This window comes from Odocoileus virginianus, chromosome 15, assembly GCF_023699985.2.
Source record: "Odocoileus virginianus isolate 20LAN1187 ecotype Illinois chromosome 15, Ovbor_1.2, whole genome shotgun sequence".
Classification (NCBI taxonomy): domain Eukaryota; kingdom Metazoa; phylum Chordata; class Mammalia; order Artiodactyla; family Cervidae; genus Odocoileus; species Odocoileus virginianus.
Window position 1 is genome coordinate 15,866,606 of NC_069688.1, and position 17,250 is coordinate 15,883,855.

The window sequence follows — 17,250 nt, forward strand, 5'->3', positions numbered from 1 at the left end:
ACAGCATGCAGGATTTTTGTTGGTGGCTCTGGGACCTCAGTTCCCCGACCCGAGATCGAACCTATGTCCCCAGCATTGCAACGAAGATTCTTAACCAGTAGAACCCCAGGGAAGTCCCAATTTATCACTTCTTTTTATTGAGCATTTACTATGAGCTAGCCCTTATAAGTGCTATACATACAGTATCTAGTTATTCTCCGTTACAACAAATTGCTATGTGGATTGACTTATCCATATTTTTCAACTGCGAAATGGAGACTTACAAAGGTAAGGTAAGGAGTTTAAGGCTACAAAGCTAGTGCAAGTAAATATAACTGCTTAGTGGTGGATTGAGACTCCAGTTTGTCTGATTCTAAGGTTTTGCATGACACTTTCTTTGCAGTAGTATGTTTGCTCTGACGTTGTTTAGGGGCCTAGCACTGGCTTGTGTTTGCTAGTGAATAACTGTTGGGGAATTTCAGAATTCTGGCTGACTTCTTTTCCTTCAGGAGGGTCTTTCCATTTACTGTGTGGTTAAGTTGTCGAAGGGAAAGTAGTAGTGGGATCCTGACCAAAGGTAAATTTCAAACATATTAGCAATAAATAGTCTCGCTGCATCCAGGTTAAGATGAAGGTCAAGGTTAAGAAAGGATTGAGCCTTCTAAGCAGACAGAGGATGAAGGCAGTAGCAACAGTAGGGGTCTGGATTTATTTTCAACCTTGTTTCCTCAGGCAGCCTAAAAAATTAAGACTTCCTCTTGCTGTGTAGCTCTCGGGGCCCTTTGAAGTGGTTTGGAGCAGGCAGATATGGAGAATCCACTAGTCAGTCTGAAAGGAAATATGTTTTTTTAAAAAGGTGAAACATGGGGAACTTGGCCTGAGTCAGTTTTAGACCTGAGGCAGGATTTGAAAGACATTTGATAGAAGATGTAACAGGAGAGTTTTCTTTAAACTGTGGTGAGGTAGATTAATGATAAGTGAGATAAGCTAGAGTGGATTTATAGTCTGATAAATTATGAATAGACAATGATAGTCTAGAACTATTATAGATAATTCCAGACACATTTAAATTTTTTCACTGTGATAAGAGATTCTTAATATGTAATCAATTTTCATGTTCCTTTTAGAGATTCTCTGTCGAGTTATCTATTTGTGGTCAAGATAGCCATGCTCTTTTAGGTGTGGGTTTACTTACAGTATAAAAACATAAAGGCGGTTATCCTGTACAAATGAGTTTGAGCAAATTCTGGGAGATAGTGAAGGACAGGGAAGCCTGGCATGTTGCAGTTCATGGAGTCGCAGAGTCAGACACGACTTGGTGTCTGAACAATGAACAATGAATGGTATACTTCCCTATGATCCTTTGTAATGACAAGGTACTTTTCTATTTGGTGTCTTACTCCACTATGACTTACTGAAAATTGTAGAAGTGAGATATAGGACTCACTACTTAATTGAGGCTTCTTGATTCTGAAGATATTTGCTCTTATAATAAAGAAGATCTAGTTTATTAATATTTTATACTTTTTATGCAGTTACTCTTACTAATTAAAACACGTGGAGATGGAGGAAATCTTTTTTAAAAATCTACTAGAATTAAAATTGTGGCTTAGGACATATTTTATCTCAACTTTTAAAAAAATTTTTATGACAGAGAAGTCTCCTCCTGCAACCAATTATTTGAGGCCCAGGGTTGGTAAAGTTTGCTTGTAAAACACCTGATATTAGGCTTTGCACACCATATGGTCTGTGTTGTAACTGTTCAGCTTAGCTGTTTTAGTGTGAAAGCATTCATAGATAATATGAAAGTAAATGTGTGTGACTGAGTTCCAATAAATCTTTATCTATGGACACTGAAATTTGAATTTCATATAATTTCCATGTGTCATAAATTTTTTTTTTCAACTATTTAAAAGGATAAAGATCATTTATCTCATAGACCATCCCAAAACAGGTGGCAAGGCTGACTTGATTCTTAGTGCTTAGTTTGCCAACTCCTGTTGTAGACATGCAGAAAGGGGCAGGCCTAACTCTTGTCTTGAGCACTGATGGAGGGGAGCCATGGCCTTATCCACTTTAACTGACTGACGATTCTGTGGTTATGACTGAGGTGGCTGGTTCTGCCCCATAACATCTTCTTTCTTTGCATTTTTCATTCATTTTAATCAATTTGATGACTGCCTTGTTTCCATATCTCGCAGTGAGAAATATTATGACTGGTGATCATGCAATTTAAACAAATTAGAATGATACATTCAGGGTGGACAGAAAGACAGTTTGATTTGTTCTCCGTTTCCTGTGTGCAGATCACGTCCTGTGGTTTTCCCCAGTGTGAAGTTAAGCTCTTCATGAACTGGTGTATTTTCCCCCACAGCTTCTAGCCCAGAGCTAAACAGCCAACCTCTGTGAGGTTATACACTTGTTATTAATTGGTGGAGAGACAGCTAGAAATCCTGTTTCTACTAGACTAGTTTCAAGAAGGGCTAGAGTTAAAGCCTAGCATAAACAAATCAATGCTATTATGTCCATGAACATACTTGCTTTCACTGACTTTCGTAGATGGTGGTTTTCTAGTTGGCATTCTATCACCAAATAACATCCAGAAATTGAACTTCTATAAAGAACTCTTTAATCCCACTATAACAAACCCCTCCCAAGGGATTTCTGAGAGCTTTCCCTTCTGACAGTTAAATTCACCATGTGAACAATCTCTCTCAGAGAACTTCTGGCACTTTGCTGTTGGAAATTGGGAGGGGCGGGCCCAGCTTAAATATGCAGAACCTCAGAAGTTTGGTTCCAATTTGGTCATTTCAGAGAGGCAGTTCCCTTGGCTTGTTTCTGCTCACAAGCAGGAGGAGTTACCTAAACATTAATTCTAGATTGCCCCCTTCCTGTTGTTTTTAGTCTTATTTTAGCTTTCTGGTTTTACCTTTCCCATCTTGAGTCAATAGAGGTGGGTGTGGCCATAAGCTCTGGATGCTGAGAGGTTGAAAGTTGGGTTGAACTTCTGCCTTCACTTTTTACTACCCTAGTGACTGGGCTGCCAGGCTTATAACCGTGTATTTACAAAACAGTGATAAACAAGGCAAGAGAGCGGAAAAACGTTGCTATTGGAAGAATTCGTCTAGGTTTCTGAGGTTTTGGATGCTTGGATACAAATCCAAGTATTAGCAAAATTCTGTTTTGTTTTTTTTTAATGGAACACTAATGCCTAGCTGCTGTCTATTTTTTCCTCCTCTAAAATAAGTCAGACCATGCTGGACCAAAATAGAATGCATCCCCACTCATCCAAAAGGGGCAAGAAGTTATTTAGAAAATACATGTTTCTAAATAGGGACAGTAATATAAAAATTCAGAAATTAACTTTCATATAGCTAATTGACTTTAGAGAGGTGATTTCATTTCTGTAATTTTGTATACCCTATATACTCCTTAAATTATAAATTTCAATAATACATTTAAATTGCTGTTTTCACCAACATTATTTGTTATTAATATATATTAATTTTTTCAGAAAAATCTATTAGTAAAATTAAGCAACATACATTTAAAAAAATTTTGAGATTTCCTAGTTATATATGTGAGGGTCTCCTACAATATACATATAGAAAATCCCTTTGACCTCAAAAGTGTGTGCATGCTCAGTTGCGTATCTGATCCTTTGGACCCCATGAACTGTAGCCCACCAGGCTCCTCTGTCCGTGGGATTTCCCAGGCAGAATACTGGAGTGAGTTACCATTTCCTTCTCCAGTTAACTCAAGAGTTCATGCTTCTAAAAATTGTTTTCATATTTTTTTCATTCACAACTGGTATATCAGATTCCTACTATTTTTATAAACCAGTTCAGAGAACTGTAAAAATACTGGCTTTTGATATAACTAGACTAAGTCTTGATTAAATTAATAGATGTAGCCAGAGGACATAGAAAAACGACAGAACTGCAGCTAACACTCCAGTCTCTGCCAATCATGTCTTTCATTGCTTGGGTGGGGATATGAAACTGGTTCATGGTGTGTCAAGTTTGATCTTTTGTATGTCTTCTTGGGCCTGGCTGAGTCCTCCAGAAAAAGCTATGATGTTATTAATATAATTAGAAGTGACAGCTCTTTTCCTACTTCTGATTTTCTTTGATCCTGTGGAAGAATCTCCATCCACAGGTATAACACACCTAATTTCTCCCTATGAGAAGTGACTTAATCTGGTCGGGGAGTATGGAAGGTATAAGGGGTAGCCTAGTTCCTTCTTCCTTCTGGGAGTGGGCTACTCCGAAGCAGCCATACCTTTCAAAGGGCCATTAACATGTGTCTTCAGGAGGAGACTGGTCCCGCTTAGGTGCTGTTCAGAATTGATACATCAGTAATTCGGGGGAACATAATAATAAAACTGGCTACTGCATTGATATGAGCCCTATTTTCCATATCAGCTTTATGAGTATACAGGTAATATTTTGGCTTCATATCTCCCTTATTATTCTGTTTCATTTTTCAGTAAGTTCATAAATCAGTTTGGAAAGAAATGTACTATTTGTAACCCTGCACCTTTGGCCTCCAGTAGAATCTTCTGTGAGCCATTCTTGGGTATAGACAAATTCTAAAAGTTCTTGAAGTTGTAATCGGTTTGCTTTCAAAATTGGTTTGCTTTTTTTTTGGCTTGTATAAAGTTTGTTTTTCAAAATAACAATTAGCACTTACAGAAAAGCTTAAGATAATTTACATCTCAGTCAGTTCAGTTGCTCAGTCGTGTCTGACTTTTTGCGACCCCATGAACCGCAACAAACCAGGCCTCCCTGTCCATCACCAACTCCCAGAGTTCACCCAAACTCATGTCCATTGAGTCGGTGATGCCATCATCCAACCATCTCATCCTCTGTCATCCCCTTCTCCTGCCCTCAATCTTTCCCAGCATCAGAGTCTTTTCCAATTAGTCAGCTCTTTGCATCGGGTGGCCAAAGTATTGGAGTCTCAGCTTCAGTATCAGTCCTTCCAATGAATATTCAGGACTGATTTCCTTTAGGATAGACTGGTTGGATCCCCTTGCAGTCCAAGGGACTTTCAAGAGTCTTCTCCAACACCACAGTCCAAAAGCATCAATTCTTCAGTGCTCAGTTTCCTTTATAGTGCAACTCTCACATCCATACATGACAACTGAAAAAACCAATGCCTTGACTAGATGGACCTTTGTTGTCTCTGTAATGTCTCTGCTTTTTAATATGCTGTCTAGGTTGGTCATAACTTTCCTTCCAAGGAGTAACCGTCTTTTAATTTCATGGCTGCAATCATAATCTGCAGTGATTTTGGAACCCAGAAAAATAAAGTCAGTCACTGTTTCCACTATTTCCCCATCTATTTACCATGAAGTGATGGGACCGGATGCCATGATCTTAGTTTTCTGAATGTTGAGCTTTAAACCAACTTTTTCACTCTCCTGTTTTACTTTTATCAAAAGACCCTTTAGTTCTTCACTTTCTGCCATAAAGGTGGTGTCATCTGCATATCTGAGGTTATTGATATTTCTCCTGGCAATCTTGATTCCAATTTGTGCTTCCTCCAGCCCAGCATTTCTCATAATGTACTCTGCATAGAAGTTAAATAAGCAGGGTGACAATATACAGCCTTGATGTACTCCTTTTCCTATTTGGAACCAGTCTGTTGTTCCATGTCCAGTTCTAACTGTTGCTTCCTGACCTGCATATAGGGGTCTCAAGAGGTGGGCTAGGTGGTTTGGTATTCCCATCTCTTTCAGAATTTTCCACAGTTTATTGTGATCCACACAGTCAAAGGCTTTGGCATAATCAATAAAGCAGAAATAGATGTTTTTCTGGAACTCTCTTGCTTTTTCGATGATCCATCAGATGTTGGCAATTTGTTCTCTGATTCCTCTGCCTTTTCTAAAACGAGCTTGAACATCTGGAAGTTCACAATTCATCTACTTTTGTATATAAAGACCTAGATGAATACTTAATACTCTTAAAATAAAAAGGTCATCTGACTATCAAGCTAGTTTCCTTTCTGATGGAATGTCATCTGCTAAGTCCAGGTCAAATAGATGTCTTGTTGCAGAGTTAAACAACCCACCTTAGAAGACACCTTCCTGTCTTAATTACCATATTAAAATAGAGAAAAATAATTACTATTAAACATACCTCTTCTTCAATACTGCCATAGGAGTTTCCCATCATTATTCAGGCCTGAGGAATAAGACATTTAAAAGCTTGATTTAAGGCAATTAAAAAGAGAGAGAGAGATTTATGTTGACCAATCCAAGATGTTTTCCAAGACCCAGAAACCCAAGGTGTTACCAGGGAAATGAGACTTTCATGGCCAAAAATGAGTACATCCTTGGTGAACCAGGAAAACCTGACCACATTTCATGACATGCCTAGGTCATCAGTTCATTTGTTCTTTTCAGCAATGTTATTAGCTTAAATACTGAGTTTGCAAGTTTTTTGTATTAGTCATCATATAACAAACTCACATTCAGATGATACTTGCTTATTGAGGCCTAATATTGAGGCTGAAGGCATAATATATATGTGTTCAATTTTGACTACATGGAGCATGCTCATTGTCTTATTTTCTTTAACTCATTTCTTACTTTCTTTTAAGGTTTGTGATTCAGACACCATGCTTGACCCAGCATCATCTGTGGAGATGGTAAAAGTTTTAGAAGAAGATCCCATGGTTGGAGGTGTCGGGGGAGATGTTCAGGTATGTATGGCTTTGTGTTTTCCATGAGTCACTTTTAGTAGCATGCTTAGTCATTGATTCTTTGAATATATATTTATTATACACCAAACTGTGTGCCAGGAATTGTTTCTGGAGAATAAGACACTTTAGAATGTGTCTTGTACCCACTGTACTACCTCTTCTACTGTCTAACTTGAAGTAATTTATGATTTCTTTGCTTAGTAACACATGTATGTAGTAGCTGATAAGTAAACATAAAATATAATGTTAAGTGTGTAATTTCTGCTGTATCTTCTTAAGCCACAGCTTAATTTTCTGGTAAAATGATGTTGGAATTTAGTGCAAGGATTAAGAAATGGAGGTATGGCAGTGGGTGGTTTTTATTACTATACCATATACCTCTATATTTAAAAGCTGAGCAATATATGACTGGTCAAAAATCCAAATTGGGAAAACTAAGGTAAAAAAGAGAAACTGCAATTCAAATTTGTACTAGAGAGAAAGTCAAAGAAGTGGATTTTCCAGTTATTATTTCCTGTTATTTGCCATCAATAAACAATACGTGAAAGCAATATTAATGAAGGTGATTAAGATTTATGGATGAGAAAACAATATGTTAAAATATATGAAGATTAAAGTGAATCCTTGCAAAAATACAGTTAGATTTTAGGAAAAAGTGAGAAGCACATGGACTTTCGACTTTAAATGTAGGTATTATGTTGATGTATAACCCATATTGATATGCTCGGTACCAGTGAAGGCAAAGAAAATGAACTGGAAGGACAAAGAAATACCCTGGTGATTCTAAGGAAGCATACAAAATCGAGATGAAAATGGAACAAAATTGAGACAGGAGAGAATTAAGAAATATTGCCCCTCCCCCAAAGCTAATAATTTTAGTAGCTTTTATGAGCCTTATTTCAGGATTCCAGTTTTGAGGTGAAGCCAGAGAAAACCCTTTCATCACTAGCATTGCTAAAACTGGAGAGGAAGGAGAATAATAGGGCTGGATGAGTAGGAAAGAGAAGAAGATGGGACTTAAAAACCTTCAAATATTGGATGGTAAGAAAGTGACAGAGTAATTTAAAGGCTGAGAACTCAAGCCTAAAAAAATCCCAATGTTACAACAAGAGAAAGAAAACATAACAAAGGAGTACAGGGAGTGATGACGTAAGTAGAAAATAGTTATTTTTAACAAGTCTTAACACATACACACCATTTATCAAGTTAATATAGTAATACATGAAGAAAATAAAGGAAAACCATGTTAAAAAGGAAATAAGTCAAAATAGAAGGATAAAAAAATCAAACATGACACTAGGTAGTAACCTCACAATAGTGCAGATTTTGTTGGTATTTTTAGCTGGGGCTTCAGTTTATTTGCTCAGTTGTGTCCAATTCTTTGAGACCCCATGGACTGCAGCATGCCAAGTTTCCCTGTCCATCACCAACTGCCGGAGCTTGCTCAAACTTAGGTCCAAAAACAAAAAACACCAAAAAAAACTTAGGTCCATTGAATCAGTGATGCCATCCAGCCATCTCATCCTCTGTCGTTCTTTATCTCACAACTTCAATCTTTCCTAACATCAGATCAATGAGTCAATTCTTTGCATCAGGGGGCTTACCTTTATTTAATTACTTTTATTTTTCTTACAGATTTTAAACAAGTATGATTCCTGGATCTCCTTCCTCAGCAGTGTGAGATACTGGATGGCTTTTAATATAGAAAGGGCCTGCCAATCTTATTTTGGATGTGTCCAGTGCATTAGTGGACCTCTGGGAATGTACAGAAACTCTTTACTGCATGAATTTGTAGAAGACTGGTACAATCAAGAATTTATGGGCAGCCAATGTAGTTTTGGAGATGACAGGCATCTAACGAACCGAGTGCTGAGTCTGGGCTATGCAACGAAATACACAGCTCGATCCAAGTGCCTTACTGAAACACCTATAGAATATCTCAGATGGTTAAACCAGCAGACCCGCTGGAGCAAGTCCTACTTCCGAGAGTGGCTGTACAACGCGATGTGGTTTCATAAACATCACTTGTGGATGACCTATGAAGCCGTCATCACTGGATTCTTCCCTTTCTTTCTCATTGCCACGGTAATCCAGCTCTTCTACAGGGGTAAAATTTGGAACATCCTCCTCTTCTTGTTAACTGTCCAGTTAGTGGGTCTCATAAAGTCATCTTTCGCCAGCTGCCTTAGAGGAAACATTGTCATGGTCTTCATGTCCCTCTACTCAGTGCTATACATGTCAAGTTTACTTCCCGCCAAGATGTTTGCAATTGCGACAATAAACAAAGCTGGGTGGGGCACATCTGGAAGGAAAACCATTGTTGTTAATTTCATCGGACTCATTCCCGTATCCGTTTGGTTTACAATACTCCTGGGTGGTGTGATTTTCACCATTTATAAGGAATCTAAAAAGCCATTCTCAGAATCCAAACAGACAGTTTTAATTGTTGGAACGTTGCTCTATGCATGCTATTGGGTCATGCTTTTGACACTGTACGTGGTTCTCATCAATAAATGTGGCAGGCGGAAGAAGGGACAACAGTACGACATGGTGCTTGATGTATGATCTTACGTTTGCTGTTTGCAGTTGCAGACACAACAAAACCTTAGCTCCTCTAGGGACTGTATGGTATTGTGGCGTCAGATAACGCCACCAAAGGAGACATATCGCTGCTGCTGGGACTTGAACAAAGACATTCGTATGGGTTTATTTTAATTCTGCCAAAGGAAAATGATACATCAAGAAGAACAACTCAGATTTAACCTGATATTTCTATGAAAATGGGAAGATTCTTTGTGTATGCACTTTTTCCTTACTGTACATCCGCCTAACAGTGTTTTGCCCTATATACCTCACTAGCCATGCTTTATGTGGGTTATCATGGAAGAAAAGGATTTTGGAAACTCAAGGAAAAGTTCTTTCAACATATACAACCTAACTTATGGACTGTGTTGATAGCTAATTTTTTTTTTTTTTTTAGAATGATTTTTCTGTTTAATTCTACCAAATGAAATGCCAAAGGAAATTTTACAGGCCGTTGGCTGTGCTGTATTTTTATATAATTGTACTGTGTTTTAAAATTTTTGTATGCCAATTTTAAAACAAATTTTGCATATTTTATATTTTACTTCTCTGCCAAAATACACCTGTTTTTCCTTTTTTTTTTTTAAATAAAATAGGTTCTTTAAAAATTCCTACTTAAAAAGATTTCTACCCAAAATGTGAAACTTGGTTGACATTGTTCATGATAGAAAGAATAAAATATTTCTCTCTCTCTACCTTTAAAATTGAATAGTTATTTCTGTGAAAAAGTGAACTTTCAATGTTTTAACTTTTTAAAAAATTTCTTTTAAAAAAGTCCAATACACCTGTCACACTTCGAGAGTATTATCTGTACAAAGAAGTCATTGAAAATCAAGGCCAAAGGGGTAGGAAAGTGCAATTTTTTTCAAAAGATTGAAAAAGGGAATATTAATTCTTGAAAGAAAATACTAGGCATCCAGCCGTGGACAAAATCTGGGTATCAAAGATAGTCTTTGGACATTCTCACAGTATTTTCCCAGGCTAAGTAAACAAGAATGTGGGAAAAATTTATCTGTATAATTTGGACAAATACAATTCAGTTCATCTTTTGTTCTGTGACCTGTATTCACTGGATTCTGTCTATATGTGGAACATACTTTACCTCCCCCCCTTTTTTTTTCTCCAGCTTGTTAGTTTACTTTGCATTTCAGTATGAGGTTTATATGGGTGAAGGGGATAAAGTATAAGGATAAAGCATATAAATTCAAAACCAGCAGAATCAAGCTCCGGTGTCCTCTTAGCTTTCTAGGGAAGATATTTTCTGAATTATATGGATAATTACTTCACCTCTTCTGTTCTTGGCCTATATAAATGTGTCTACAGAGTAGACATGATATCAAGGTTTAATAGTTGTATCAAGAATAATTGACCCATAAAAAATTTGAAGGATCAGGTACCCTCAATAATTTAGAAAAAATTTGAAGGATCAGGTACCCTCAATAATTTAGCTACTCTGGGGCCTCAGTTATCCAGTTTGACTTTTGGCATGACCTTGTAGCTGGTGCTGTGTAGACCCATGTTAAAAAAAAGACATGTAGAATTTCATGAAAAGCATTGTGATGAAGCAGAAATGTGGAGAAGTATTTGATCATGTTCTTCCTAACTTTCTGCTTCCTTTTAATGCAGACATCTATAATCCATCCATCCTGCCTAAGAAAAAACTGCACATTCTACCTTCAGAGTACAAAAAGGTACATAACTTCTACAACATAGACTCTCACTGATTGGAGAGCTTGTGGGAAACAAACAGACCATGCCATTAAATGAGACTAAAACTTGAGTTTGCCTTTTTAATTATTTATGTTCTAAGTTAAGCTTGATAACATTCAGATTCTCTCATTCTTATAAAAGATTGAATTAATTGCCTGTATTTATTTTAGCAATTATTCAATGTATTTCCAGTATAGGATGTATAGTATAATTGAATTTTTTTGTAAATAAAATATTTTTGATAAGATTATTGCCTTTTTTTCTAAGGGAAGGGGGAATTCAAACAAAACAATGTTTCATTTTGATTGTAAGGGTATGGATTTAAGAATGGGGTATATAGAAAAATAAACATTGTTAGTCAACAATAGAGGTCATTTAATGTTGTTAATCAGAAGGCAGAAATCTCTAGAGTTGGTATGGTTGGGAATTTAGAAAAATGAGAGAGACAGTCCCAATTAACATGACTTTGTCTTTCTTGAATCTTCTTTTCTGCCTTGTCCCTGAAAACAGCCCCAATTTAGACAGAAGTTGTTTTACTATAGTAATCTATCATAGTGGGGGGAAAAAAAAGACATTTCAGAGACATCATAGGCAAGTTTGTTATAACATTATTTACAAATAAAATCTTAACCTAATTTAAGATTTAATAATGTGGGTAATAATTAAATGAATTATGGCATTTCCAAACAATGGACTATAATTACCCATTAAAATGTTCCTAGAGAATATGAGGCTGTTGAAGATATGTTACATTTAAAAATACAACCATTTTGTACAATAATACCGATTTTGTAAAAACAAAAATGTTAAAACATGATTATCTCTACTCGTGGGAATATGACCGATTTATATTCTGTATACATTTTTTTGTATTTTCCAAGTACCTTAATTATGTATTGCTTTTATGATCAGAAAAGGACAATAAATGTTGCTTTTTTCAAAAAGTGGGTTGGGGCATCTAATAACATTTCATGGTTTGAGGAGCTTTAATAGTAATTCATTTTACCACTTATCCCTCAAATTCATCTTATTTCCCAATTCTTATTATTTGCTTCCTAAGAATCCTTCATTAACTTCATACAGTTACATGAAAGAACAAAACACTATAGCCATTGAACATTTCCTGCCACTCAACACCAACATAGTGATGGTTCTAGTCCCAGTAATTTGCTGATAAATGTCACTTGGTGCTATACTAGAGGTTGGCAATCTTTTAATGTAAAGAGCTAGATAGTATACAAGGCAGACTTTCCTGGCCATATGGTCTGTCATGTGACTACTTAACCCTGCTATTGTAGCACAAAAGCATCCATAGGCCATATGTAAACAAATTGATGTGTTCCAATAACATTTTTTATGGGCTTCCCAGGTGGCACTAGTGCTAAAGAACCTGCCTGCCAATGCAGGAGACAAGAGATACAGGTTCAATCCCTGGGTCAGGAAGATCCCCTGGAGGAGGAAATGGCAACCACTCCAATATTCTTGCTTGGAAAATCCCATGGACAGAGGAGTCTGGTGGGCTACAGTCCATGGGGCTGCACAGAGTTGGACACGACTGAGCAGCTAAGAACTTACCCAGAACAGTATCTATTTACAGTGTTTTTCATCCAGCTCCTCAGCATAAATTCTTTGAAATTAATTTGTTTTTATTTCCCAGATGGTTATTGAGTCTTTTTGCCTTTTCATACTGTTCATGGGGCTCTCAGGGCAAGAATACTGAAGTGGTTTGCCATTGCCTTCTCCAGTGAACCATGTTTTGTACTGAGTCTGCTTTTTGAGGGAAAAAAAAAAAAACTAACAAGATAGTGTGAGAAATAGGACTGTACAGAGAAAAAGTTTTTTAAGATGCAGTTGCAAAAAAAAAAAAAAAAAAGATGCAGTTGCAACTAAGGTTCCAGCCTATCCATCAAAGTTTCTGGAAATGGAATGGCCCTCCAGAGTTGTCCTAGGTTTAGACAAAGGGACCATGCTTTTGTTAATACCCCTTCTCCCTTCATATCAATCAGTAATTGGGTGAAAGGTATTCTCGGGTGGGAGACAAGAGAAAAGACTCAGCCTTGGGCAAAGAAGCTCACTTCAGCAATTGGAAATTCTAGGAGAGTAACTCAACTTATTTAATAACAGTCAGTACTAATTGCTCTGTGTCCAGTCATGCCCGACTCTGCAACCCTATGTCACGGACTATAGCCTGCCAGGCTCCTCTGTCCATGGGATTTTTCCAGGCAAGAATACAGGAGTGGGTTACCATTTCCTCCTCCAGGGGATCTTCCCAACCCAGGGATCAAACTGGCATCTCCTATGTCTCCTGCAGATTCTTTGCCACTGAACCACCTGGAAAGCTCCCAGTACTGCTGGTGACTGGGAACATAAGTACCTCTGTCCTAAAGTAGAGAAATAGGAATTGCCTTTCCTAGAGTGTACTCATTAAGAATCAGATTCCTAGGTAGTTAGAGCTTCTTAGCTAATAGACCCTAGGTGGACCTTAAGAATCTGTGAAAGTGAAAATGTATTAGTTGTGTCCAACTCTGTGTGATCCCATGAACTATACCCTGCCAGGCTCCTCTGTCCATGGGATTCTCCAGGTAAGAATACTGGAGTGGGTTGCCATGCCCTTCTCCAGGGAATCTTCCCAATCCAGGGATCAAACCTGGGTCTCCTGCATTGTAGGCAGATTCTTCACCATCTGAGTCACTTGGGAAACCCTAGGAATATATGCATCTCAACAACAGCCACAGTGATTCTCTTGTACTTTTTGCTTCTGTTTTGGTAAAAATTATTCTGATAAATATTGAAGTCAATGTCTCAACTGGAAGAACACTTTTCTTAATATTCTTCTTTTCCCCATTCTCCATCAAAATTTTCCTGTTTATCAGAAGACCTTCTGCCTGCCAGATTGCCCATAATGGATCACTTAAATAAATAATATATATATATATATATCTTAGCTGTGGTGTGAGGGGTCTAGTTCCCCAAACAGGGATTGAACTCAGGCCCCCCTGCACTGGGAGCACAGGGTCTCAGCCACTGGACCACCAGGGAAGTCCCTACAATGGATCTTTAGATTTAGGACTTCTCTAACACTTGAGAGTTCCTAAGTACAAGGTCCTTTCATTTTTCCCTACATTGCTTCTCACTCATAATTTTCTCTACTTTTGTTTCCTGAAGTGGTTGTAGAATAATACTGATCACTCCAAAAGGCAGTAAGCCTAGCTCTAACCAACCTGTGATAAAATACTGCAATTTATTACCAAAACTTGGGATGAAATTTCAGGGTCTCCTGGAGGCCTGTCACTTAAACTCTTGGCTTTTCTTGAATGACAGTTGAGTAAGTGGTTGTCCCAAGACTTACTCTGTAAAAATATGCTTTATTACACAAGAGTAAGTATGGTGCCTCCAACTGTTTTCTTTGAAGCCCAGATGTGGAGGGTCATTTGTGCCTACAAAGAACATTGGTACTAAGATTGGAAGTCCAGAGTCACAACCTTTTAGATGAAGTTGAAGTTAGATTGTCTAATGAATTGTCATTCTTTATGTTCACAGCTTCTTGTATTTCAGAAGAGTAAACTAAGGATGCTGTGTAGACTCTGGATCTGAAGGAGAAGCAAAGTAAATTTGATGCCATGGCCTAGATCTAAATTCAGGTTTTCTGAAAATATAAATCCAAGAATCCTCTCTACCAAGCTAAGTAGGCATAGGCAAAGGTAACTCACAAGTGTAAAAAAGAAAATCTGTGCATGTTCTCTTATTATACAGCAGGAGAATCCTCCATGGAGCAAGACAGCTTAATCAATTCCAATCCCTCTTATTTAAGAAAAAAGTCAAGACAATCCTTTCTCAGATAAGATAAATCCTTTTTCTAAAGAGTGGTTGATACTAGAGTCAATAAGGCTTCCCACTGGCGCTAATGGTAAAGAATCCACCTGCCAATGCAGGAGACACGGGAGACACAAATTCAATCCCTGGGTTGGGATGATCCCCTGGAGAAGGAAATGGCAGCCCACTCCAGTGTTCTTGCCTGGAGCATTCCATAGACAGAGGAGCCTGGTGGGCTACAGTTCGCGGGGTCACAAAGAGTTGGACATGACTGAGTGACTAACACACAGACCTAAATTCAGAGGAATCTGGCAGGCTACACTCCATGGGGTTGCAAAGATGCTAGAGTCAGTAGGGCTGAGCACAGCACAGCCGGCTAGGGTCAGCAAGAACTGGACTAGCATGACCTCCACATGTCAACCACAAAACATTTCTTTTTGGGGTCAAATTTTTTTTTTTTAATTAAACTTTTCACGTTAAGATAATTGTAGATTCAACAACATTGTTAGAAATAATACAGACGGGAGTGGCCAAGAAGGCAGAGTAAGAAGACTCTGAGCCCACTTCCTCCCAAGACACACCAAAATCACAACAATTTACATAGCAACTATCATTGAGAAGGACCTGAAGACTAGATGAAAATGTTTCCCAAAACTGAAGATACACAGAAGGAGCCATGATGATACAGGTAAGAAGGGTGGAGACACAGTGTAGTTCATATCCACATCCCCAGGTTAGTGACCTTCAGGTGGGAGGATAACTGCAATTGCAGAGGTTATCCCCATGGAGAGAGAGGCCCAAGCCCCACAGTGGGCTCCATAGCCCCAAGGTTCTGCAATGGAGTATGTATGAGCTTCCAGAACTTCTGGTTTTGCAAGTAGGTGGGACTTGAGTACAAGGGAATCAGAAGGTTGTAGGAATCAGAGACTCTGCTCTTAAAGGGCACCGATAAAAGCTACCAAGTTCCAAGTCCTATCACAGAAGCAGTCATTTGAATGGAGCCTGGGTCAAGCTCATCTGCTGAACTTAGAGAACCTCCCAGAGAGGCAGGAGGCAACTGGAACTTTCTCAGGAGGTGGCAGCCATTTGGGGAGCTTGTTCTGCCCTGAGTACACTGCTGCTTGCTGGTGCCGTTTTGGAGTCTTTCCTCTAGCCAATTAGCACTGTGGACTTAACTTAGCCACAGTGCACTAGGACCAGCTCTGAGATACCCTAGACCCAGCTCTGAGATACCCTAGACCCTACAGCTAGATATCATGGGACCATACTGACTCACCAGTGAGCCTGCATCAGCCCTGTGACCCCTGGACACTGAAGCCAGCCATGCTGGTATCCAGCCTCATCCATCAGTGGGCCCCACCAGCCCCAGAACTCCTGAAGTCCTGATGAGTTTCAAATACCGTACCAGCCAGTATGTGTGTGTTCTTAGTCACTCAGTCTTGTCCAACTCTTTGCAATCCTGTGGACTGCAAAGACTCCAGACTCCTCTGTCCTTAGGATTTCCCAAGCAAGAATAATGGAGTGGACTGCCATTTCATATTCCATGGGATATTTCTGACTCCGGGATTGAACCCTCATCTCTTGTATCTCTTGCACTGGCAGGCAGATTCTTTACCACTGGCGCCACCTGGGAAGACCAGGTACATGCATATAAATCCCATGGTAACCACAACACAAAAGTCTAGAATAAGGTAATACATACACACAAAAGAAATCCAAATAATACACTAAAGACAATCATCAGTCATAAGGGAAGAGTGCAAAACTGGAAGAAAGGAACGAAGAAGAATACAAAAACATCCTCCAAATGATTAAGAAAATGGCAATAAGTAGATTCCTATCAATTACTTTACATGTAAAGGGACTAATTGCCTCCATCAAGAGATCTACTTCAGATGTGAAGACACATACAAACTGAAACAGGGGATTTAATATTGTTAAAATGACCGTACTACCTAAGGAAATCTACAGATTCAATACAACCTCTATCAAAATACTAATGATACTTTTCACAGAACTAGAACAGATAATTCTAAAATTTGTATGGAAACACAAAAGACCCTAAATAGCTGAAACAATTTTGAGAAAGAACAAAGCTGTAGATATCACACTCCCTGATTTCAAACTATACTATAAAGCTAAGTCAAAACTGGTGTAAAAAAGACACACAGCAATAGAACACAATAGAGAGCCCAGAAATGAGCCCACACTTACATGATCAATCAATGGAAGACAAAGGAGGCAAGAATAAACAATGGAGGAAAGACAATATCATCAATAAATGGTTTTGGAGAAACTATACAGCTACATGCAAAAGAATCACAGTGGGTTACCTTCTCACACTAAAAACTCAAAATGGATTAAAGATGTCAAGGTAAGACCTGAAACAATAAAACTACTAGAAAAGACACAGGCAGTATTAATTTTGACACCAGTCATTTATTTTGGCTATTCAGG

At 38.3% G+C, this 17,250-nt stretch overlaps 1 protein-coding gene across 2 annotated transcripts in view; it reads left to right on the forward strand.

Moving 5' to 3' along the window:
* Window positions 1-11,927, forward strand: part of HAS2 (hyaluronan synthase 2) — a 31,805-nt gene extending 19,878 nt beyond the window's left edge. For both annotated transcript variants that reach the window (XM_020906030.2, XM_070477061.1), the window contains exons 3-4: window positions 6,586-6,687; window positions 8,323-11,927. In XM_020906030.2, the coding sequence (XP_020761689.1) occupies window positions 6,586-6,687; window positions 8,323-9,252 (1,032 nt within the window). In that variant the 3' untranslated portion in view covers window positions 9,253-11,927. The remainder of the gene's footprint in view (window positions 1-6,585; window positions 6,688-8,322) is intronic.
* The last annotated feature ends 5,323 nt before the right edge of the window (window positions 11,928-17,250 follow it).